This window comes from Oncorhynchus mykiss, chromosome 11 (assembly GCF_013265735.2).
Source record: "Oncorhynchus mykiss isolate Arlee chromosome 11, USDA_OmykA_1.1, whole genome shotgun sequence".
In the NCBI taxonomy this organism is placed as follows: domain Eukaryota; kingdom Metazoa; phylum Chordata; class Actinopteri; order Salmoniformes; family Salmonidae; genus Oncorhynchus; species Oncorhynchus mykiss.
The window spans coordinates 11,478,845-11,503,637 of record NC_048575.1 but is presented as its reverse complement, the minus strand read 5'-3'; the positions used below and the strand labels follow the sequence as shown (position 1 = coordinate 11,503,637).

General features: G+C 44.0%; 2 protein-coding genes across 15 annotated transcripts in view; both read right to left on the bottom strand.

Moving 5' to 3' along the window:
• The window catches only part of LOC110535269 (GTP-binding protein Rheb), a 41,527-nt gene extending 37,861 nt beyond the window's left edge, over positions 1–3,666 (bottom strand). For 2 of the 5 annotated variants that reach the window (XM_036934865.1, XM_036934864.1), the window contains exon 1: positions 1,734–3,666. In XM_036934865.1, the coding sequence (XP_036790760.1) occupies positions 1,734–1,785 (52 nt within the window). In that variant the 5' untranslated portion in view covers positions 1,786–3,666. The remainder of the gene's footprint in view (positions 1–1,733) is intronic. The other 3 variants (XM_036934862.1, XM_036934867.1, XM_036934863.1) reach the window with 3 other exon arrangements.
• Positions 3,667–5,799: 2,133 nt separating this feature from the next.
• Positions 5,800–24,793, bottom strand: part of LOC110535264 (receptor-type tyrosine-protein phosphatase mu) — a 319,507-nt gene continuing 300,513 nt past the window's right edge. For 9 of the 10 annotated variants that reach the window (XM_036934852.1, XM_036934853.1, XM_036934855.1 and 6 more), the window contains 7 exons: positions 24,542–24,691; positions 24,250–24,423; positions 20,423–20,554; positions 19,580–19,705; positions 19,330–19,493; positions 6,721–6,856; positions 5,800–6,344 (listed from right to left, as the gene is read on the bottom strand). In XM_036934852.1, coding sequence (XP_036790747.1) covers positions 6,291–6,344; positions 6,721–6,856; positions 19,330–19,493; positions 19,580–19,705; positions 20,423–20,554; positions 24,250–24,423; positions 24,542–24,691 — 936 coding nt within the window. In that variant the 3' untranslated portion in view covers positions 5,800–6,290. The remainder of the gene's footprint in view (positions 6,345–6,720; positions 6,857–19,329; positions 19,494–19,579; positions 19,706–20,422; positions 20,555–24,249; positions 24,424–24,541; positions 24,692–24,793) is intronic. The other variant, XM_036934860.1, reaches the window with a different exon arrangement.

Below are 24,793 nucleotides of genomic sequence, written 5' to 3'. Positions count from 1 at the left end.
CCTTCCCACAATGTTCTGGGAATGGTGCAGAATAGTTTCTTAGCTTTGGAACATTCTCAGCACATTTTTTGGGGGGTGACCTAACCAAATTCACATAGAAATGTGAGTTACAGATCAATCATCCTACTTGAAAACAAGTTTAAAAAGTGGTAGATCCATTATGTGCGCTATTTCTATGCTTCCCGTTCTTAAGTTTAGGTTTTTGCGTCTTTTATTTTTGTACACCAGATTCAAACAGGTCAAACAACAATATTTTTGGGCTATAGAAAATATATTTGACAGCGATTTAGATGGTACAATGATTCAATGATTCAATGACTCTGATTAGCTTATTTTGTCACAAACTGAAATTAGGCGAACTATTATAGTTTTAGCAATCAGGAAATGGCAGGAAGTGACTTCTGCAAAGTGATACTAACAGAATGTTTCCTAAAAGTTCAAACATGATTACATTGATGATTACATTACATTGTTCTAGGAATGTTCTCAAACAGTTCAGAGAATGTTAAGAAACAACGCTCTCCTATGGGAATTTCAATAACTCAATACAATACAGCATAACGTTTCCACAAGGTTTCCTCACGGTTATATTTTAAGTCATGTTCTCAGAACATTTAGAAACCTTTCCATGAAAAACACAAGAAACCTTTAGTAATGTTCAAAGAACGTTCTACGAATGTTATTGAAAAAAGTTGTGTTTTCAGTGTCCAAACTCTTTATCTTGTAAAGTGTGTTGGCTGTGCCCATTAATTGGCCACACCTGATCTTAATGAGTGCTTGTTTCCTTTGATATATGGTGTTTGAAGACTAAACGGAACAGCTTTCTATGAGTAAAAAACAATAAAAAAAAAACACATGGGTTGGTATCTCCATCCTGGTGGCGCAGTGGACTAATTACATGGATAGAGAACTGAAGATCATAGGTTTGAATCTCTCTGACACCGTGCTACAATTTTTTTTAAATACATGTTTGAATGCTTAAGCAAATTCATTTCCATTTGTCCCACCTGTGCTTGGAGTTCAACATACTAAACTAGCAGTGTTAGTAAAAGTCTTATTGAAACATCCAGTGAACATTTTAAAGTTATTAAAAAAACATCAAATAAACTATGATTTCCATTCTCAGAACGTTAATAAAAGCTCCCAGGAAAACTTTCACGGAACCATAGTAAAACGTTATCAGAACCTCCCTGCAACCTAAAAACGAATTGCTTCGTTCACAGAATCAATGGGAAACAAAAAACGTTCGTTTCCACAATTTTAAGAAACCAAATGTGCTAGCTGGGGTACTAAGTCCCAGCATCAGGACCGCTCCTGCTGTCCACACCTGCTGTGGCGTCAACTCCGTCTTGCTAGTTAGTGTCTTGCGTAACAAAAAATATAAAACATGATATAAAGTAATGTGCATAACGCAATTAACTATAGACTGCCATTTAAATGATGATTTCAGTGGGAGGCCTACTAACGCTGGCTAGTAGGGGAAGGCCTATGCTACAGTTGTAAACTAAATCTCTAGAGTCGTGGGTTTCCAGTTGAGTGACATTAAGCTGACTGGCTGATTCAACAGCAACAATTGACCAGGCAGCGGACATTGTTGTAGTAGCCGCTCGATATGAGCATGCCGTTGACATCTGGCTAGTTGTATGTGAAGCTAACGTCATTGAACTCGCCTACATAGAAACCGCACAATAGACCTCGCCGCCACTGAAAACGACTGAATTGCGCCCACTTACCGACGGATCTGTAGCCCAGGACGGCGATTTTTCGGGATTTCGGCTGCGGCATCTTTTAGCAGCGACAATACATCAAAATTATCAAAAACTGGAACAGATCTCAAATGCTACGTTAAAAACAACAAGGACCAGAATTGCACCTGCAATTAGCTCGTTTAAATAAAAAACTATTTAGCGAAAAGTAGTCACGCATCTGTATACTATACCTCACTCCCAAAGAAATATTAATGAATGCCCACTGTTGGTTGGTTGCGCTTACGCAGAAAGGAGGGTCTCTGTCCTCATCTTGAGCTGCGGTTGGATACGGTTTATTCACCGTTTTTAGAAGCACGAAATTCATTGGCTCTCAAAGATTACAACGACTGGAGAATCTACTATCAATTCCGTTATGATGGCACTCTGACAGCAATTTCTGTCATGTAGAAATGTCAAGAAAGGTAACTCGCGCATGATGTGTTATGAGTGTCACAACTAAATCTTGAGGTTTAACTGAGAACGTGTGCAGATCCTTCTGTTGGTACACATCATATTGGCCTTTTTAGAAATATATAGGTATCATATTTATTATTGACATGAATTTGCAATACGAAACAAAGCAGTTCCAACCAGAAAGTCAGCAGCAGACGAGACGACATGGGCGCATAGATCTCACCTTGCATGGGTTCATTGACAATGAGTTTATAAAGGTTCTGGTCTCTGCTGCCATCTTGTGGTGCCTTATATACTTGCAGTACATGTAACTTCATATTATAGCAATGATTCCATTGACTGTTACAGAATACAACGTCACATTGAAACTGTAGAGCGCCACCAGCGAGGAGAGGACCGACAATCTCCCATAATTATCCCAATGAGGCAGAGTGGGGTTAAATTAGGAAATATTTGGTGAGATCACATGCTGTTGCATGCTGGGTCTCGCAGTTTCTTGCCTCAATATATTTCTGCCAATGTACAAAGGATATGGTCTTCAGATATGGATCAAAGGATATGGATCAGATTTCTGAAAGTAGTCTATGAGCCAGGAGAAACTGTAATCCATGGATCATATTTCTGAAAGTAGTTTATGAGCCAGGAGAAACTGTAATCCATGGCTCATATTTCTGAAAGTAATCTATGAGCCAGGAGAAACTGTAATCCATGGATCAGATTTCTGAAAGTAGTCTATGAGCCAGGAGAAACTGTAATCCATGGCTCATATTTCTGAAAGTAGTCTATGAGCCAGGAGAAACTGTAATCCATGGATCAGATTTCTGAAAGTAGTCTATGAGCCAGGAGAACTATAATCCATGGATCAGATTTCTTTAAACAGCCACTTCAAACTTTAGCCACTGCTAGCTAAAAATGGATGAGAATAAAATCTGCACAACACACAAAAAACACATATCAATAGATATGTATGTATTTGTAAGTTTGAGTAGTTTTTTTTCTTCCATACAAGATAAATACAAGGCTTACAATACATCTGGTCAACATTATGCAAAAAAAAGTCCCCAAAAAAATATTACCCCAAAAAAACATGATTGTCACTCAATGTGCTTCACAAAAACGCTCAATGAATAAATAGTCTGTCCAACTTAAAATATTTACAATATTAACAATAATGACCGCAATGAATTAAGCTTTGGATCTGTTGACCTGACGAAAAGCTTGGTGTGGACGTTTACAGGACAGCTTTTTTTCCTCCTGCCAGCACAACGATACTAATAGCAACCAAAGCGATGGCAGCACAAACATTTAAGATTTCACTTTCTTTCTTAATGCCGGTTCAACTTTAGCTATACATGTCAAACCGCTTCACCCTATTAACAAACATTGTAAAAAATATATATACAGTGGGGCAAAAAAAGTATTTAGTCAGCCACCAATTGTGCAAGTTCTCCCACTTAAAAAGATGAGCGAGGCCTGTTATTTTCATCATGGGTACACTTCAACTATGACAGACAAAATGAGAAGAAAAAAATCCAGAAAATCACATTGTAGGATTTTTTATGAATTTATTTGCAAATTATGGTGGAAAATAAGTATTTGGTCACCTACAAACAAGCAAGATTTCTGGCTCTCACAGACCTGTAACTTCTTCTTTAAGAGGCTCCTCTGTCCTCCACTCGTTAGCTGTATTAATGGCACCTGTTTGAACTTGTTATCAGTATAAAAGACACCTGTCCACAACCTCAAACAGTCACACTCCAAACTCCACTATGGCCAAGACCAAAGAGCTGTCAAAGGACACCAGAAACAAAATTGTAGACCTGCACCAGGCTGGGAAGACTGAATCTGCAATAGGTAAGCAGCTTGGTTTGAATAAATCAACTGTGGGAGCAATTATTAGGAAATGGAAGACATACAAGACCACTGATAATCTCCCTTGATCTGGGGCTCCACACAAGTTCTCACCCCGTGGGGTCAAAATGATCACAAGAACGGTGAGCAAAAATCCCAGAACCACACGGGGGGACCTAGTGAATGACCTGCAGAGAGCTGGGACCAAAGTAACAAAGCCTACCATCAGTAACACACTACGCTGCTAGGGACTCAAATCATGCAGTGCCAGACGTGTCCCCCTGCTTAAGCCAGTACATGTCCAGGCCCGTCTGAAGTTTGCTAGAGAGCATTTGGATGATCCAGAAGAAGATTGGGAGAATGTCATATGGTCAGATGAAACCAAAATATAACTTTTTGGTAAAAACTCAACTCGTCGTGTTTGGAGGACAAAGAATGCCGAGTTGCATCCAAAGAACACCATACCTACTGTGAAGCATGGGGGTGGAAACATCATGCTTTGGGGCTGTTTTTCTGCAAAGGGACCAGGACGACTGATCCATGTAAAGGAAAGAGTGAATGGGTCCATGTATCGTGAGATTTTCAGTGAAAATCAGCAAGGGCATTGAAGATGAAACGTGGCTGGGTCTTTCAGCATGACAATGATCCCAAACACACCGCCCGGGCAACGAAGGAGTGGCTTCGTAAGAAGCATTTCAAGGTCCTGGAGTGGCTTAGCCAGTCTCCAGATCTCAACCCCATAGAAAATCTTTGGAGGGAGTTGAAAGTCCGTGTTGCCCAGCAACAGCCCCAAAACGTCACTGCTCTAGAGGAGATCTGTATGGAGGAATGGGCCAAAATACCAGCAACAGTGTATGAAAACCTTGTGAAGACTTACAGAAAACGTTTGACCTCTGTCATTGCCAACAAAGGGTATATAACAAAGTATTGAGAGAAACTTTTGTTATTGACCAAACACTTATTTTCTACCATAATTTGTAAATAAATTCATAACAAATCCTACAATGGGATTTTCTGGAGAAAAAAAATCTAATTTTGCCTGTCATAGTTGAAGTGTACCTATGATGAAAATTACAGGCCTCTCATCTTTTTAAGTGGGAGAACTTTGCACAATTGGTGGCTGACTAAATACTTTTTTGCCCCACTGTATATCAACGGAAATGAAAAACGTGGATTAAAAACCAACATATCATCATTACGCTTATGTCGCATTTACCCAGAGAAACAGAAATCACATCGATCATCAGATGAGCATTAAAAAAGCAATAAACAGGAGTCACTGGCAAGAGGAGAGCTTTTTTTGTTGAAACAATAGAGAGGGTTGGGAGATGGTGACATATGGGCAATATAATACATCAGTGTGAACTCCTGTTCAGGCACTGTTCTGAGTGAGGGGCGGTGAGGGTAAATACAGTAGTGCTGTCTAGTAGAGAGGAGAGAGAGAGAGAGGGGGGGGTTACACTAACACTGACTAGTAGAGAGGAGAGGAGAGGGGGGGGTTACAGTAACACTGCCTAGTAGAGAGGAGAGGAGAGGGGGGAGGTTACAGTAACACTGACTAGTAGAGAGGAGTGGAGAGGGGGGGGGGGGTTACAGTAACACTGACTAGTAGAGAGGAGAGGAGAGAGAGGGGGGGTTACAGTAACACTGACTAGTAGAGAGGAGAGGCGGAGGTTACAGTAACACTGAGGAGAGGAGAGGGGGGGGGTTACAGTAACACTGACTAGTAGAGAGGAAGGGGGGGGTTACAGTAACACTGACGAGAGGAGAGGAGAGGGGGGGGTTACAGTAACACTGACTAGAGGAGAGGAGAGGAGAGGGGTTGGGGGGGCAGTAACACTGACTAGTAGAGAGGAGAGGGGTTGGGGGGGCAGGGATGAGAGATGGCAGGGGGAAAGTTCATCAAGTTCAGGGTCAACGTAGCCATTTCAGAGTAGAATGGGGGAACCCTCTCTCCCCTCTTCTTAAATCCGTATCGGTGCGATGGCACGACCCTGTCCCGTAGTGGTGCGATGGCACGACCCTGTCCCGTAGCGGTGCGATGTCACGACCCTGTCACGTAGCGGTGCGATGGCACGACCCTGTCCCATAGCAGTGCGATGGCACGACCCTGTCCCGTGCCCAGCGGAACACAGCACTTCATTTCTGTCCTCCAGTAACCAACATTCACTCGGGTTTAAGAGACCGTGTCAAGGGAAGCTGTGAGGGCTGTGGTGCGGGGGCTTGAAGGGGGCTTGAAGGGGGTAGGACAGATGAGGGGAGCAGCTTTCAGCACAGCTAACCAGAATTCAAGTACTCCAGTGCCACCTCATAGCAGAACTTGTATTGATCCTGTGAAAGATGGGAAGAAGAGAACATCAGTGACAGTGACTGGACCAGACATGGCTGAATTGACTTTCATTACTGCATTATAATGGCTGTGCGATTCACAATCACAGTGATATTTTCTCCTTATTCAAAATGTCAACAGCAATTTTCAATTCAACTGACTTTAACAGCACAACTTGTCCCATAAGAACCCATTAGCATGTTGTAACTGCAGAATTTGTAGTGATGACCAGTAAACCACTATAAGGGTTAGGGTCTGTATTCATAAATCATCTCAGAGTAAGAGTGCTGATCTAGGATCAGCCCCTCCCCTTCCATCTCATGTTATTCCTTATGATCTAAAAGCGAGAACTGATCCTAGATCAGCACTGATTCTTACCAGTAAGTCGACCATGTTGGGTTTGTTGTTCCTCAGTGTTTTGACCGCGTGGAACACATCGACTGAACGCTGATGCCGGAGCATTTCACACACGATGCTAATCGCACCGAATGTCCCGCTACGTCCTCCACCATTCCTGAGAAGGAAGAAAGAAAGAAAGAAAGAAAGAAAGAAAGAAAGAAAGAAAGAAAGAAAGAAAGAAAGAAAGAAAGAAAGAAAGAGAAGAGAGAAAGAGAGAGAGAGAGAGAGAGAGAGACAGGGTTGGATCATAGACCTAGTCATAATATTTGTATAATAAGTCCATAAAAACCTGTCAGATTTGCAAAACATTTCCACCCCCAAATTAAGTATCATTTGTCCAATTTTTTTAAACATTACACAGGCTTTAAGTAATGTGTTACCTGGACCAAATGTAAGCTTAATGAATGAATACCATTATTAGTGTTGTATGGTGACAGGTTCATGACATGTTTGACATAAAGCTTGTCTAAACTTCCCAATCTCTTTCTGTGCTTGTTGTTTTGGATTTTGCCCTCTAGATGGCGCCACCATACTGCCATTCCACCACTACAAGAGGTGGCCAGGCCACCCACTGATACTCAAGTATGTGTGGGGTGAAAGTAAGATGGTACCAGTAAAACAGGAAGCCCATCACAATAATTAAAACAAAATGTCAAGAAAACTGTAAGCTATTACACCACTTTTTATTATTACCGCATGTCGGAGGCACGGAAAATGAGCGAATGGACTTGAAAACTGGTGCTATAGCCTACACTCCAAAATGCAATGCGGTTTGACAAGAACACTGACATTTTGCCAAGGCAGAGATGAGTGGCCGACACAGAGACGCAATGAGGACAGCAGTGGATGCATACATTCTGGCCTAATGACAATCACCAAATGTCATTAGACTTTAGTGTTTTGTGTAACGTCTCTTTCCATTCACCACTGTTCTGAGGCTGGTAATATGTTGAGAGTGGACGGGCAGCCTAGTAAAGGAGACCTTTGAAGTGATTGATTGACAAATCAGATGAACACATGACAGGTTGTGTTTATGCAACAATAAAACAAGGTAATAGTTAAATGAATAATCTTTATGACTAGAACCACAGAGATCCTATTGAATATGTAATTATGTAATATATATATGTAATTCTATGATTAGGCCCGTCAAATGTTTTAGGTCCCGTACTGGGAAGAAATTCATTCTATTTCCACCCCTGTGTGGAACATACAGCTGGCTCGCTAAGTAGTTAGTGCTCTTCCTCAGAAACACTCCAGATGGTCAACTTTACTGTCTGAAAAGACAAAGAGCTTTTTAAGAGTTGCAAAAGGAGAGTCCCCAAAGTGTCACAAGTGGAAGCAGTTTGAGTTCAGTGTATGAGAGAGTAGGGTAAGTTGAGCCATGTTTTACATTCAGCATCACTCTGTCAAGGGAAATATAGTATTCTTTCTGACAAAGACAACTACATATATTGTATTTTAGGATGTTGTGTATCACTGGGAATAGTCACAATTAATTTAGACATCACAGTTTTCAAAACATAGCTTGTCCAAAAAAAGTGGTCTCAGCACAACTTAACCCCCCGGGTATGGAGTAAGTTGAGCTGAGGGACAGGGCAAGTTAAGCAACCTACAAATGTCTATACTGAATGGTTTAACTTATTATTTCCCAAATACAATTCAACAAAACCTAATCGCTGTTTTGTTTTCGTCATTTTAAGTATCTTTTAAAACAGTCTTAAATGGATATTTCAGGATTTTGGCAACCAAGCCATCCATCTACTGCCCCAGAGTCAAATAAACTTGTAAATAAAATTGTATGTCTCTGCGTGCTGTTTGAAGGAAGTTGCTAACTAGCGTTAGCGCAATGATTGGAAGTCTATGGTAACTGCTAGTATGCTAGTAGATACCATAGACTTCCAGTTGTTGCGCTAACGCTAGTTAGCATGGGCTCACAAAACTACGTCTAACTTCCTTCATACTGGATTCAGAGACATCTGACTGCCAAAATCCTTTCAAAACCTAAAAAATAATTTGTACCCATTTAACACTTAATATAGGCCCTGCTGTTACCTCAAATCCCAGCGATAAAATCAAATCAAATTTTATTTGTCATATACACATGGTTAGCAGATATTAATGCGAGTGTTGCGAAATGCTTGTGCTTCTAGTTCCGACAATGCAGTAATAACCAACAAGTAATCTAACCTAACAATTTCAGAACAACTACCTTATAAACACAAGTGTAAAGGGATAAAGAATATGTACATAAAGATATATGAATGAGTGATGGTACAGAACGGCATAGGCAAGATGCAGTAGATGGTATCGAGTACAGTATATACATATGAGATGAGTAATGTAGGGTATGTAAACATTATATTAAGTGGCATTCTTTGAAAATGGCTAGTGATACATTTTTTACATCAATTTCCATTATTGAGTCAGTATGTTGGCAGCAGCCACTCAATGTTAGTGGTGGCTGTTTAACAGTCTGATGGCCTTGAGATAGAAGCTGTTTTTCAGTCTCTCGGTTCCTGCTTTGATGCACCTGTACTGACCTCGCCTTCTGGATGATAGCGGGGTGAACAGGCAGTGGCTCGGGTGGTTGTTGTCCTTGATGATCTTTATGGCCTTCCTGTGACATCGGGTGGTGTAGGTGTCCTGGAGGGCAGGTAGTTTGCCCCCGGTGATGCGTTGTGCAGACCTCACTACACTCTGGAGAGCCTTACGGTTGTGGGCGGAGCAGTTGCCGTACCAGGCGGTGATACAGCCCGACAGCATGCTCTCGATTGTGCATCTGTAGAAGTTTGTGAGTGCTTTTGGTGACAAGACAAATTTCTTCAGCCTCCTGAGGTTGAAGAGGCGCTGCTTCGCCTTCTTCACAACGCTGTCTGTGTGGGTGGACCAATTCAGTTTGTCTGTGATGTGTAAGCCGAGGAACTTAAAAAACTTACTACCCTCTCCACTACTGTCCCGTCGATGTGGATAGGGGGGTGCTCCTTCTGCTGTTTCCTGAAGTCCACAATCATCTCCTTTGTTTTGTTGACGTTGAGTGTGAGGTTATTTTCCTGACACCACACTCCGAGGACCCTCACCTCCTCCCTGTAGGCCGTCTCATCGTTGTTGGTAATCAAGCCTACCACTGTAGTGTCGTCCGCAAACTTGATGATTGAGTTGGAGGCGTGCATGGCCACGCAGTCGTGGGTGAACAGAGAGTACAGGAGAGGGCTCAGAATGCACCCTTGTGGGGCCCCAGTGTTGAGGATCAGCGGGGTGGAGATGTTACCTACACTCACCACCTGGGGGCGGCCCGTTCAGGAAGTCCAGTACCCAGTTGCACAGGGCGGGGTCGAGCTTGATGACGAGTTTGGAGGGTACTATGGTGTTAAATGCTGAGCTGTAGTCGATGAACAAACAGCATTCTCAAATAGGTATTCCTCTTGTCCAGATGGGTTAGGGCAGTGTGCAGTGTGGTTGCGTCGTCTGTGGACCTATTGTGGTGGTAAGCAAATTGGAGTGGTTCTAGGGTGTCAGGTAGGGTGGAGGTGATATGGTCCTTGCCTAGTCTCTCAAAGCACTTCATGATGACGGAAGTGAGTGCTACGGAGCGGTAGTCGTTTAGCTCAGTTACCTTAGCTTTCTTGGAAACAGGAACAATGGTGGCCCTCGAAGGATGTGGGAACAGCAGACTGGGATAAGGATTGCTTGAATATGTCTGTAAACACACCAGCCAGCTGGTCTGCGCATGCTCTGAGGACGCAGCTGGGGATGCGAGGGTTAACACGTTTAAATGTTTTACTCACGTCGGCTGCAGTGAAGGAGAGTCCGCAGGTTTTGGTAGCGGGCCGTGTGAGTGGCACTGTGTTGTCCTCAAAGCGGGCAAAAAAGTTATTTAGTCTGCCTGGGAGCAAGACATCCTGGTCCGTGACTGGGCTGGATTTCTTTTTGTAATCCGTGATTGACTGTAGACCCTGCCACATACCTCTTGTGTCTGAGCCGTTGAATTGCGACTCTACTTTGTCTCTACACTGACGCTTAGCTTGTTTGATTGCCTTGCGGAGGGAATAGTTACACTGTTTGTATTGGGTCATGTTTCCGGTCACCTTGCCCTGGTTGAAAGCAGTGGTTCGCGCTTTCAGTTTCGCGCGAATGCTGCCATCAATCCAAGGCTTCTGGTTTGGGAATGTTTTAATCGTTGCTGTGGGTATAACATCGCCAATGCACTTTCTAATGAACTTGCCAACCGAATCAGCGTATTCTTCAATGTTCTTGTTGGACGCAATGCGGAACATATCCCAATCCACGTGATCGAAGCAGTCTTGAAGCGTGGAATCACATTGGTCGGACCAGCGTTGAACAGACCTGAGCGCGGGAGCTTCTTGTTTTAGTCGGTCTGCAGGCTGGAAGCAACAAAAAGGAGTCGTGGTCAGCTTTTCCGAAAGGAGGGCAGGGGAGGGCCTTATATGCGTCGCAGAAGTTAGAATAACAATGATCCAGGGTTTTACCAGTCAGATGTCTTTGCCTTGCATTACAGCTGGGAAGAAAATGTTTCAACTTGCCATTGGCTCAACTTAACCCAAGGCAAATCTTTTGACTATATTAGCCCACACATCTACAAGGATGCACGTTCATGCTCGGTTTAGGACCTCATATTGAAGCTTATAGAGACCCCAACTGACATACTGAACAATCTTTAAATGATCTACTTTGGTCTAGATACAAGCATCATGAAACCTCTAACACAAACTAATTTGACCTGGTGAAAATCTGTTTTTAGGATCTAACTCGCTTTCCATTTTTTCTTCCTTCACAGACTCCATGAAATGATGACCTCTACCTAAATATTTGGTCAAATGATTCATTTTGTGTTCGGTTTCCTAGAAACAAGGGTGGCTCAGCGTACTGCCTTGGCTCAACTTGGGTGGCTAAACTTACCCCACTCTCCCTTACGAATAAAACCTGTTTACTTCTCTCTCAACTCAGGAGTTAACCTCTGTCAACCTCCACATTCCTCTGGCCTTACACATTATTCTGGGGAATGTTTGGACCCTATTTCCGATATAGTACACTATACGAGGGTAATAGATCGTCAGATCAGGCAGATAGACAGTGTTCTCTTTCTGACCTTTGTTGAACGTGTGTGTTGTGTGGGCTGTTTGTCTCTGGTTAGTGTATGTCTGCATCTTGTGTGTGTATGTGTGTCTGCGCCTGTGTGTGACTATATGTGTGTGTGTGTGTGTGTGTGCTGCATCTTGTGTGTGTATGTGTGTCTGCATCTTGTGTGTGACTATATGTGTGTGTGTGTGTGTGTGTGTGTGTGTCGGACTCTCTGGTCGGGCGATAGGAATCTCTCCGGAGACTAACAATAAGAGTCACGTATGTGGGTGTTTTGTTTTTTTCTCCTGGACTCTCTGGCTTACAGAACGGACCGGTAAACCTGTTAAAGAGCACCAATCACAGACTACATCAACAACCACCCTGTCGTCGTCCTCCTTCCCTCTACTTTCCAATCTCATTTCCCACCCAACTGGGGCCTCTTCTCTCCCCCTCCTCTATCTCTCCCCTCCTCACCCCCCCATTTCTCTGAGTAAAGTGGGGTTGCTGAAGATAAGGAAGGGCAGATTGAGCTGAGGCAGAGGCCCACCCAGAGGCCTCTCCCACCGGGGCATTAAAAGCTAAATCTGGGCAGCATCGGGAACCACAAGCTCATTTGATGTGATTCCCTCTTGTAATTCAGATCAGCCTCTCCTCTGTATTTCTTCTACTTCATAAGTGGAGATAACCTGGAATGGATTGCACATTTAAATTCACACCGTGATATCACACTGATTCGTCTGGTTAAAAAAGTTGGCTTGGGCCAGACTAAATGGGTCAAATTGAAATAGATTGAGATTTTTGATCATTTTGAATTAAATACAGTTGAAGTCGGAAGTTTATATACACCTTAGCCAAATATATTGAAACTCAGAATTTCACAATTCCTGACATCTAATCCTAGTAAAAAAGTCCTGTCTTAGGTCAGTTAGGATCACAACTTTATTTTAAGAATGTGAAATGTCAATAAATGATTTATATCAGCTTTTATTTCTTTCACCACATTCCCAGTGGGTCAGAAGTTTACATACGTTAAATTAGTATTTGGTAGCATTGCCTTTACATTGTTTAACTTGGGTCAAATGATTCAGGTAGCATTCCACAAGCTTCCCACAGTAAGTTGGGTGAATTTTGGCCCATTCCTCCTGACAGAGCTGGTGTAACTGAGTCAGGTTTGTAGGCCTCCTTGCTCGCACATGCTTTTTCAGTTCTGCCCACAAACTTTCAATAGGATTGGGGTCAGGGCTTTGTGATGGCCACTCCAATACCTTGACTTTGTTGTCCTTAAGCCATTTTGCCACAACTTTGGAAGTATGCTTGGAGTCATTTTCATGATGTCAACTATTTTGTGAAGTTCACCAGTGCCTCCTGCAGCAAAGCAACCCCACAACACCATCCCCCGTGCTTCACAGTTGGGATGGTGTTCTTTGGCAAGCCTCTCCCTTTTTCCTCCAAACATAACGATGGTCATCATGTCCAAGCAGTACCATTTTTGTTTCATCAGATCAGAGGACATTTGTCCAAAAAGTACGATCTTTATCCCCATGTGCAGATGCAAACCGTAGACTGGCTTTTTTTATGGAGGTTTTGGAGCAGTGGCTTCTTCCTTGCTGAGCGGCCTTTCAGGTTATGTCGATATACGACTCGTTTTACTGTGAATATAGATAATTTTGTACCGGTTTCCGCCAGCATCTTCATAAGGTCCTTTGCTGTTGTTCTGGGATTGATATGCACTTTTCGTACCAAAATACGTTCATCTCTAGGAGACAGAACGCGTCTCCTTCCTGAGCGGTATGACAGCTGCGTGTCCCATGGTGTTTATACTTGCGTACTATTGTTTGTACAGATGAACGTTGTACCTTCAGGTGTTTGGAAATTGCTCCCAAGGATGAACCAGACTTGTGGAGATCTACAATTTGTTTTCTGAGGTCTTGGCTGATTTCTTTTGATTTTCCCACGATGTCAAGCAAAGAGGTACTGAGGTTGAAGGTAGGCCTTGAAATACATCCACAAGTACACCTCCAATTGACTGAAATTATGTCATTTAGACTATCAGAATCTTCTAAAGCCATGACATAATTTTCTGGAATTTTCCAAACTGTTTAAAGGCAAAGTCAACTTAGTGTATGTAAACTTCTGACCCACTGGAATTGTGATACAGAGAATTCTTAAGTTAAATAATCTGCCCTTAAACAATTCTTGGAAAAATGACTTGTGTCATGCACAAAGTAGATGTCCTAACAGACTTGCCAAAACTATAGTTTGTTAACAAGAAATTTGTGGAGTGGTTGAAAAATGAGTTTTAATGACTCCAACCTAAGTGTATGTAAACTTCTGACTTCAACTGTATGTGTGTGTGTATATATATATATATATATATATATGTGTATGTAAACTTCTGACTTCAACTGTGTGTGTGTGTGTATATATATATATATATATATGCTACGCATGTATGTATGTATGTATGTATGTATGTATGTATGTATGTATTATATATATACACACACATATATATACATATATATATATATATACATACACACATACATAAATCTACACATACATATATATACATACATATACATACATACATACATACATATTTATACATACATACATATACATACATACAGTGCCTTGCGAAAGTATTCGGCCCCCTTGACCTTTCCGACCTTTTGCCACATTTCAGGCTTCAAACAACAAATATATAAAACTGTATTTTTTTGTGAAGAATCAACAACAAGTGGGACACAATCATGAAGTGGAACGACATTTATTGGATATTTCAAACTTTTTTAACAAATCAAAAACTGAAAAATTGGGCGTGCAAAATTATTCAGCCCCTTTACTTTCAGTGCAGCAAACTCTCTCCAGAAGTTCAGTGAGGATCTCTGAATGATCCAATGTTGACCTAAATGACTAATGATGATAAATACAATCCACCTGTGTGTAATCAAGTCTCCGTATAAATGCACCTGCACTGTGATAGTCTCAGAGGTCCGTTAAAAGCGCAGAGAGCATCATGAAGAACAAGGAACACACCAGGCAGGTCCGAGATACTGTTGTGAAGAAGTTTAAAGCCGGATTTGGATACAAAAATATTTCCCAAGCTTTAAACATCCCAAGGAGCACTGTGCAAGCGATAATATTGAAATGGAAGGAGTATCAGACCACTGCAAATCTACCAAGACCTGGCCGTCCCTCTAAACTTTCAGCTCATACAAGGAGAAGACTGATCAAAGATGCAGCCAAGAGGCCCATGATCACTCTGGATGAACTGCAGAGATCTACAGCTGAGGTGGGAGACTCTGTCCATAGGACAACAATCAGTCGTATATTGCACAAATCTGGCCTTTATGGAAGAGTGGCAAGAAGAAAGCCATTTCTTAAGGATATCCATAAAAAGTGTTGTTTAAAGTTTGCCACAAGCCACCTGGGAGACACACAAAACATGTGGAAGAAGGTGCTCTGGTCAGATGAAACCAAAATTGAACTTTTTGGCAACAATGCAAAACGTTATGTTTGGCGTAAAAGCAACACAGCTGAACACACCATCCCCACTGTCAAACATGGTGGTGGCAGCATCATGGTTTGGGCCTGCCTTTCTTCAGCAGGGACAGGGAAGATGGTTAAAACTGATGGGAAGATGGATGGAGCCAAATACAAGACCATTCTGGAAGAAAACCTGATGGAGTCTGCAAAAGACCTGAGACTGGGATGGAGATTTGTCTTCCAACAAGACAATGATCCAAAACATAAAGCAAAATCTACAATGGAATGGTTCAAAAATAAACATATCCAGGTGTTAGAATGGCCAAGTCAAAGTCCAGACCTGAATCCAATCGAGAATCTATGGAAAGAACTGAAAACTGCTGTTCACAAATGCTCTCCATCCAACCTCACTGAGCTCGAGCTGTTTTGCAAGGAGGAATGGGAAAAAATGTCAGTCTCTCGATGTGCAAAACTGATAGAGACATACCCCAAGCGACTTACAGCTGTAATCGCAGCAAAAGGTGGCGCTACAAAGTATTAACTTAAGGGGGCTGAATCATTTTGCACACCCAATTTTTCAGTTTTTGATTTGTTAAAAAAGTTTGAAATATCCAATAAATGTCGTTCCACTTCATGATTGTGTCCCACTTGTTGTTGATTCTTCACAAAAAAATACAGTTTTATATCTTTATGTTTGAAGCCTGAAATGTGGCAAAAGGTCGCAAAGTTCAAGGGGGCCGAATACTTTCGCAAGGCACTGTACATACATACACACATACATACATATACACATATATATACATACATATATACATACATATATACACTGCTCAAAAAAATAAAGGGAACACTTAAACAACACAATGTAACTCCAAGTCAATCACACTTCTGTGAAATCAAACTGTCCACTTAGGAAGCAACACTGATTGACAATAAATGTCACATGCTGTTGTGCAAATGGAATAGACAACAGGTGGAAATTATAGGCAATTAGCAAGACACCCCCAATAAAGGAGTGGTTCTGCAGGTGATAACCACAGACCACTTCTCAGTTCCTATGCTTCCTGGCTGATGTTTTGGTCACTTTTGAATGCTGGCGGTGCTTTCACTCTAGTGGTAGCATGAGACGGAGTCTACAACCCACACAAGTGGCTCAGGTAGTGCAGCTCATCCAGGATGACACATCAATGCGAGCTGTGGCAAGAAGGTTTGCTGTGCCTGTCAGCGTAGTGTCCAGAGCATGGAGGCACTACCAGGAGACAGGCCAGTACATCAGGAGACATGGAGGAGGCCGTAGGAGGGCAACAACCCAGCAGCAGGACTGCTACTTCCGCCTTTGTGCAAGGAGGAGCAGGAGGAGCACTACCAGAGCCCTGCAAAATGACCTCCAGCAGGCCAAAAATGTGCATGTGTCTGCTCAAACGGTCAGAAACAGACTCCGTGAGGGTGGTATGAGGGCCCGACGTCCACAGGTGGGGGTTGTGCTTAGAGCCCAACACCATGCAGGACGTTTGGCATTTGCCAGAGAATTCGCCACTGGCGCCCTGTGCACTTCACAGATGAAAGCAGGTTCACACTGAGCACATGTGACAGACGTGACAGAGTCTGGAGACGCCATGGAGAACGTTCTGCTGCCTGCAACATCCTCCAGCATGACCGGTTTGGCGGTGGGTCAGTCATGGTGTGGGGTGGCATTTCTTTGGGGGGCCGCACAGCCCCCCATGTGCTCGCCAGAGGTAGCCTGACTGCCATTAGGTACCGAGATGAGATCCTCAGACCCCTTGTGAGACCACATGCTGGTGCGCTTGGCCCTGGGTTCCTCCTAATGCAAGACCTCATGTGGCTGGAGTGTGTCAGCAGTTCCTGCAAGAGGAAGGCATTGATGCTATGGACTGGCCCGTTTCCCAGACCTGAATCCAATTGAGCACATCTGGGACATCATGTCTCGCTCCATCCACCAACGCCACGTTGCACCACAGACTGTCCAGGAGTTGGTGGATGCTTTAGTCCAGGTCTGGGAGGAGATCCCTCAGGAGACCATCCGCCACCTCATCAGGAGCATGCCCAGGCGTTGTAGGGAGGTCATACAGGCATGTGGAGGCCACACACACTACTGAGCCTCATTTTGATTTGTTTTAAGGACATTACATCAACGTTGGATCAGCCTGTAGTGTGGTTTTCCATTTTAACTTTGAGTGTGACTCCAAATCCAGACCTCCATGGGTTGAACATTTTGATTTCCATTGATAATTCTTGTGTGATTTTGTTGTCAGCACATTCAACTATGTAAAGAAAAAAGTATTTAATAAGATTATTTAATTCATTCAGATCGAGGATGTGTTATTTTAGTGTTCCCTTTATTTTTTTGAGCAGTGTATATGTATACACATACATACATATATATATACACATACATACATACATACATACATACACATACATACATACATACATACATACATACATACATACATACACACACATATATATATACACACACACACACGCGTAGCATCCTGTATTATCGGCATATTCAACAGCGTTTAAGAAATATATTACCTTCAACGGTGTCTTTGTGATCAAGCCATCAATGTTTTGTGATTTTTGGTGTCATAAAAATGTTAGCTAACGGGTTAGCAATTAGCATGTTTGACATTTCAGTAGAAATACTAATATCAGCTTTTTGATAAGTGGTTTACCCCCCCACAATACGTCCCATATTATCGGCATACCAGTTATTGGCCACCTTACTATTTTGTTCAATTACAAGATATATTCCTTTAATTTTGTTCAAAAAAGAGACACCAACCTTGTATCTGAAGTGTTTACTAGATAGTTCACAAGCTGGCCTTCCGGTAAAAAGATTATTACTTGCCTGAAATCCATTAGCAATTTTCCAGTCCATTTAAATGTTGAGCTCTTGAGGCGATTTAATCCTCTAACCACTAGAGACGTCCGAAGTTAGGGGGTGTCTGATGTTGGGGGAAAATGTGCTATATTTCAGCCCTATTCCTGAGCCTTACAGCAAAACAAGAAGCAGGGCTGCTGTCTTGTTGTTGTTTCTGCTGTCTTGTTGTTTTTTATTAGGAAGTGGGCCTTTAAATGGCGTTCTGTTCATTATGGTTCATTATGATGGCAGACAATGTTTGTGTGAGCACAGTGTTGTCTTCAGTATGTCACCCTTACAGATGGCTGTCAGAAGGCAGGATGAAGAGATGCAGGGCTACAATCCCGATGGCTAGAGTGTAATTGATCACCATTAGAGGATGACCGTGACATTTCACACTGTCCCACCGGAGTGGTCCAGTGTTACTGTGACCCCGGTGGCATTTTGGGCGGCCATGTTGGACCAAAATGACCCATCTGATTGTTATATCAAATACCGAAGATTCCCTTCTCTTTCCAGCGATTCAGGAAGTACAGAGCTAGGTTTAAGGTCTACTGTCCACTAGGTGTAGGCTGAGTCATGACCGGTAGCTACTTACAGATAGGGCTGCAACGCTACCAGTCATTTACAAAAGTTACTGGAATCTTCAGTAAATTTGGTAATTAACAGAAAATCTATGGCATTTTATTGTAACTTACTTGAATAACTTTTTTTATTTGTATTATTTATACTAATCGTTTTTTATGTGACTAAATAGCCTAATTAATGCAAAAAAGCATCTAATCAACAACAGCATTGTTTTCAATTAACTCTGCAACTCTTCCAACTACAACCAGTTCAATGGCAAAACATTGACAAATACATATCGACATAGTGAAAGAAATACAAGTGTGTAAACAATTTAAAAATATATATTTCATGCTGACATCCTCATATTAAACACCAATGGTATTCCCTAAGTTAATGGTTTATATTCAGGATATGGTTTCACAGCTTTGTCATTCTATTGTAAAATAATTTTATTGAATGAATTCATATAATTTGCCATGTTATGTTAAAGGCAACAGAGGGCCAGAGATGATTAGAACGTTTCCAGTAATACCCCCTCCCTTTGCAACCATACTTACAGACAGTGCACCACGGTACGTCCCTCTCCCCCGTCATACTCCTCCTGCCACTTGTCCACCTGGCGGATGAGCTTGAGGAAGGAGCGCTTGGAGACGGGGGTGTCCCGGTACATGGGCCAGCCCAGGAACTGGAACTGCTGCACCATGCGGTACCCGTCCTGCGGCTGGACAGAGAGACATGGACATGTTACAATGACTGTGTGTGTGTGTGCGAGTGGGAGGGAATGTGTGTGTGTGTTCTGTCTCATACCCGTGCAGCGTTGTAGACACGGAATATCCTGCTGATGATGTCCTCCTCCAGGTCAGCTGACACAAACTCCACCTGGATGGGCCCGTGGCGGTGCACGCCGTTCTCCGGCCAGTACTGGGGACACAGCTGCACACAAACACACACACTTATTGCATACACATTTAAAATGAGACATTTGAATAAACTGAGAAGTGGATGACAATCGACACCTTTGCTTTGAGCAATGACAACCGAGCCGTTCTATCTGAGAGACGAAGTCGCATTGTTTGAGGATTGAGGAACACCTACTTTGAGGTGAGAAATGAGAATTGCTAAGGCTAACAAGTAAGCATGTCACTGACTATTAGGGACTTCCTAAAATGGATTCCGTATTAAGAGCGAAACACTTTCTATTGAGCCTAATCCACAATGACACACACTAGGGCATTCCACCATAGCAGTGTACCCTGTTTGCCTGGCTAGATTTGAAATTTGATTTGATTTGATTTAGTCAGAAACGGGTACGAGAGGCTACTGTAGTCAGCCAAGGGGGCGGTGTTACAAGGAAAAGCTGCTACACACCATTCTTTGATCCCTGCTACATTTTGACAGACAGGGCCCCAGGCCAGAGTCAGTTTAAGGCAAACGCCTTCCCCTCTTCTTTATGGGTTTATCTGACCATACACTGGTCTGTTCTCCTTTCTATGGGAGGATAGGGCCCCTGAACTTTTGGTAGTTGATCAAAACCATTATCATTTAATAAAGTCCATGAGGACAAACATATGTTTTTATAGACCTCCAAATCTGGAAGGTCTGTGTTTGATGGTATAGTAAATGTTGGCATGATTGACTGGCCTCTCTTACCTGTGCTGGGTCTACGTCATTGAGCATCACTATGGAGGTGCAGTGGTAGTCCAGCGCCAGCCTCCAGAAGTCTTTGACCGTGTTGGGCAAGGGGTGCTGGGTAACGATGAAAGCTGACGGCTGCTTGTAGCTCTGTGGAGGAAGAGGAGGAGGAAGTCCATCTACTTTGTCTACTAGAATAGTAGTATTCTAAATAAACGTTCCAGAGATAATGGACACGTCGTCAGACTCTTGGGGTCATAACGAGGTCAGATCTCCAGTTCACGATACTATGTCTGTTCCTTAAGGAGTCATGAACAAGAAACGTAGTTCATTAGTTCCAGATATTTATGTGCATTATAAATTAATTCCACTATCAACACTGCTACCACATAGCAAATCCATATCTGCTGCTATGATGACTAAAGAGTATAATTGATGACACTTTATTTCCATTAAACCAATCCAAACAGTCATATTGCTGTGTTCAACAAAAAAAAACACATTGCAATTGTTTTGGTTAGGTTATTTCCATGACGATGGGACGAATCAATCCAAAGCCATCTGTTTTTAATAATTTTCAATAAGGACATAATTGTTGGTGGAAGCACAGAGAAAAAGCAATAGACATTCATCAACATGATATGCTGACAGTCCCCTTACTGTTTAGGTTTGGCTGGAAAATGGCTCGCTAAGGAACGTGGGGTGATTATTATAGAGATGGATGGGCAATTTACCCACCAGCTATTTAACCACAGGATGCCCCAAGACTGCTGAGTCACCAAATCTGATCTCCCTCTGTTCCTCCCTCTGGCCCTCTCTCTCTCTATGTTCCTCCCTCTGGCCCTCTCTCTCTCTATGTTCCTCCCTCTGGCCCTCTCTCTCTCTATGTTCCTCCCTCTGGCCCTCTCTCTCTCTATGTTCCTCCCTCTGGCCTTCTCTCTCTCTCTCTGTTCCTCCCTCTGGCCCTCTCTCTCTCTCTCTCTCTCTCTCTCTCTCTGTTCCTCCCTCTGGCCCCCTCTCTCTCTCTCTCTCTCTCTCTCTCTGTTCCTCCCTCTGGCCCCCTCTCTCTCTCTCTCTCTCTCTCTCTGTTCCTCCCTCTGGCCCCCTCTCTGTTCCTCCCTCTGGCCCCCTCTCTGTTCCTCCCTCTGGCCCCCTCTATGTTCCTCCCTCTGGCCCCCTCTATGTTCCTCCCTCTGGCCCTCTCTCACTCTGTGGGTGTCTCTCACCTCACTCTGTGGGTGTCTCTCACCTCACTCTGTGGGTGTCTCTCACCTCACTCTGTGGGTGTCTCTCACCTCACTCTGTGGGTGTCTCTCACCTCACTCTGTGGGTGTCTCTCACCTCACTCTGTGGGTGTCTCTCACCTCACTCTGTGGGTGTCTCTCACCTCACTCTGTGGGTGTCTCTCACCTCACTCTGTGTGTGTCTCTCACCTCACTCTGTGTGTGTCTCTCACCTCACTCTGTGTGTGTCTCTCACCTCACTCTGTGTGTGTCTCTCACCTCACTCTGTGGGTGTCTCTCACCTCACTCTGTGGGTGTCTCTCACCTCACTCTGTGGGTGTCTCTCACCTCACTCTGTGGGTGTCTCTCACCTCACTCTGTGTGTGTCTCTCACCTCACTCTGTGTGTGTCTCTCACCTCACTCTGTGTGTGTCTCTCACTCACTCTGTGTGTGTCTCTCACTCACTCTGTGTGTGTCTCTCACTCACTCTGTGTGTGTCTCTCACTCACTCTGTGTGTGTCTCTCACTCACTCTGTGTGTGTCTCTCACTCACTCTGTGTGTGTCTCTCACTCACTCTGTGTGTGTCTCTCACTCACTCTGTGTGTGTCTCTCACTCACTCTGTGTGTGTCTCTCACTCACTCTGTGTGTGTCTCTCACTCACTCTGTGTGTGTCTCTCACTCACTCTGTGTGTGTCTCTCACTCACTCTGTGTGTGTCTCTCACTCACTCTGTGTGTGTCTCTCACTCACTCCGTGTGTGTCTCTCACTCACTCCGTGTGTGTCTCTCACTCACTCCGTGTGTGTCTCTCACTCACTCCGTGTGTGTCTCTCACTCACTCCGTGTGTGTCTCTCACTCACTCCGTGTGTGTCTCTCACTCACTCTGTGTGTGTCTCTCACTCACTCTGTGTGTGTCTCTCACTCACTCTGTGTGTGTCTCTCACTCACTCCGTGTGTGTCTCTCACTCACTCCGTGTGTCTCTCACTCACTCCGTGTGTGTCTCTCACTCACTCCGTGTGTGTCTCTCACTCACTCCGTGTGTGTCTCTCACTCACTCCGTGTGTGTCTCTCACTCACTCCGTGTGCGTCTCTCACTCACTCCGTGTGTGTCTCTCACTCACTCCGTGTGTGTCTCTCACTCACTCCGTGTGCGTCTCTCACTCACTCCGTGTGTGTCTCTCACTCACTCCGTGTGTGTCTCACTCACTCACTCCGTGTGTGTCTCACTCAATCTGTGTGTGTGTGTCTCACTCACTCACACTCCCTGTGCGTGTCTCACTCACACTCACTCTGCGTGTGTCTCACTCACACTCACTCTGCGTGTGTGTCTCACTCACTCTGCGTGTGTGTCTCACTCACTCTGTGTGTGTGTCTCACTCACTCTGTGTGTGTGTCTCACTCACTCTGTGTGTGTGTCTCACTCACTCTGTGTGTGTGTCTCACTCACTCTGTGTGTGTGTCTCACTCACTCTGTGTGTGTGTCTCACTCACTCTGTGTGTGTGTCTCACTCACTCTGTGTGTGTGTCTCACTCACTCTGTGTGTGTGTCTCACTCACTCTGTGTGTGTGTGTCTCACTCACTCTGTGTGTGTGTGTCTCACTCACTCTGTGTGTGTGTGTCTCACTCACTCTGTGTGTGTGTGTCTCACTCTGCACGTGTGTCTCACTCTGCACGTGTGTCTCACTCTGCACGTGTGTCTCACTCTGCACGTGTGTCTCACTCACTCTGTGTGTGTGTGTGTCTCACTCTGCGCGTGCGTTTCACTCTCTGTGTGTGTGTGTGCGTCTCACTCTGCGTGTGCGTCTCACTCTGTGTGTGAGCGTTTCACTCTGTGTGTGTGTGTGTGTGTCTCACTCACTCTGTGTGTGTGTCTCACTCACTCTGTGTGTGTGTCTCACTCACTCTGTGTGTGTGTCTCACTCACTCTGTGTGTGTGTGTCTCACTCACTCTGTGTGTGTGTCTCACTCACTCTGTGTGTGTGTGTCTCACTCACTCTGTGTGTGTGTGTCTCACTCACTCTGTGTGTGTGTGTCTCACTCACTCTGTGTGTGTGTGTCTCACTCTGCACGTGTGTCTCACTCACTCTGTGTGTGTCTCACTCTGCGCGTGCGTTTCACTCTCTGTGTGTGTGTGTGTGCGTCTCACTCTGCGTGTGCGTCTCACTCTGTGTGGACACGTTTCACTCTGTGTGTGGCAAATCTGCCCTATATGTAGAATACTGACTGAACACTGACCAATCTACATGATTATATTTCACCACAAGGATAAAAAAGAACAGTTTTAGTATCAACTTTTCCAGCAGTACATTTACATCTAATGACTTACACACGGACTGACATGGCAAGTCATTAAAAAAGGTTACGAGCGAGTGTGCTCAAGTTCATGTATGTGTGTGTGTGTTCCTGTGTGTGTGTGTGTGTGTGTGTGTGTTCCTGTGTGTGTGTTCCTGTGTGTGTGTGTGTGTGTGTGTGTGTGTGTGTGTGCTCCTGTGTGTGTGTGTATGTGTGCTCCTGTGTGTGTGTGTATGTGTGTTCCTGTGTGTGTGCTCCTGTGTGCTCCTGTGTGTGTGTGTGTCTGTGTGCTCCTGTGTGTGTGTGTGTGTGTGTGTGTGACGTACGTCCATGAGGGCAGCGTTAATGTAGTTGGAACTCTCTCCGTCGATGGTGATGAGGAAGGGCAGACAGCGGTCTGGCGGGAGGACGTCCATACAGCGGTTCTTCTCGTGGTTCCTGGGGAGCAGGGCGATGCTGCAGTCCTCCACACGCAACGTAGGAGTCACCATGTTCAGAGTCTGGAGGGAGGGGGGATATGAGCACTCCAAGACACAATTGGACATGAGTGAAGTCCACTAATATACCACATATCCACGTATGATGAACAATGCACACACGTAGGCCCAAGCCACATACCCTGAACTCCTCTTTGATCTGGCTGGAGTTGGTCTGGGGGTCCAGGCGGTTCATGTCATAGTAGACTGATCGTAGCTGGTTGGCTGGGACGGTGGTGTCCCCGCACAGACACGCCTCCAAGATGGCGTCGTGGATGAACACATACTGCTCCTGTAGGACAGAGGAGGGCCCAGGATATAGTGAGGGACAGACAGCCATGCTACACCTGAACAGGAAGGACTCACATCGCCATTAAAGTGCAGGTAGTGAACA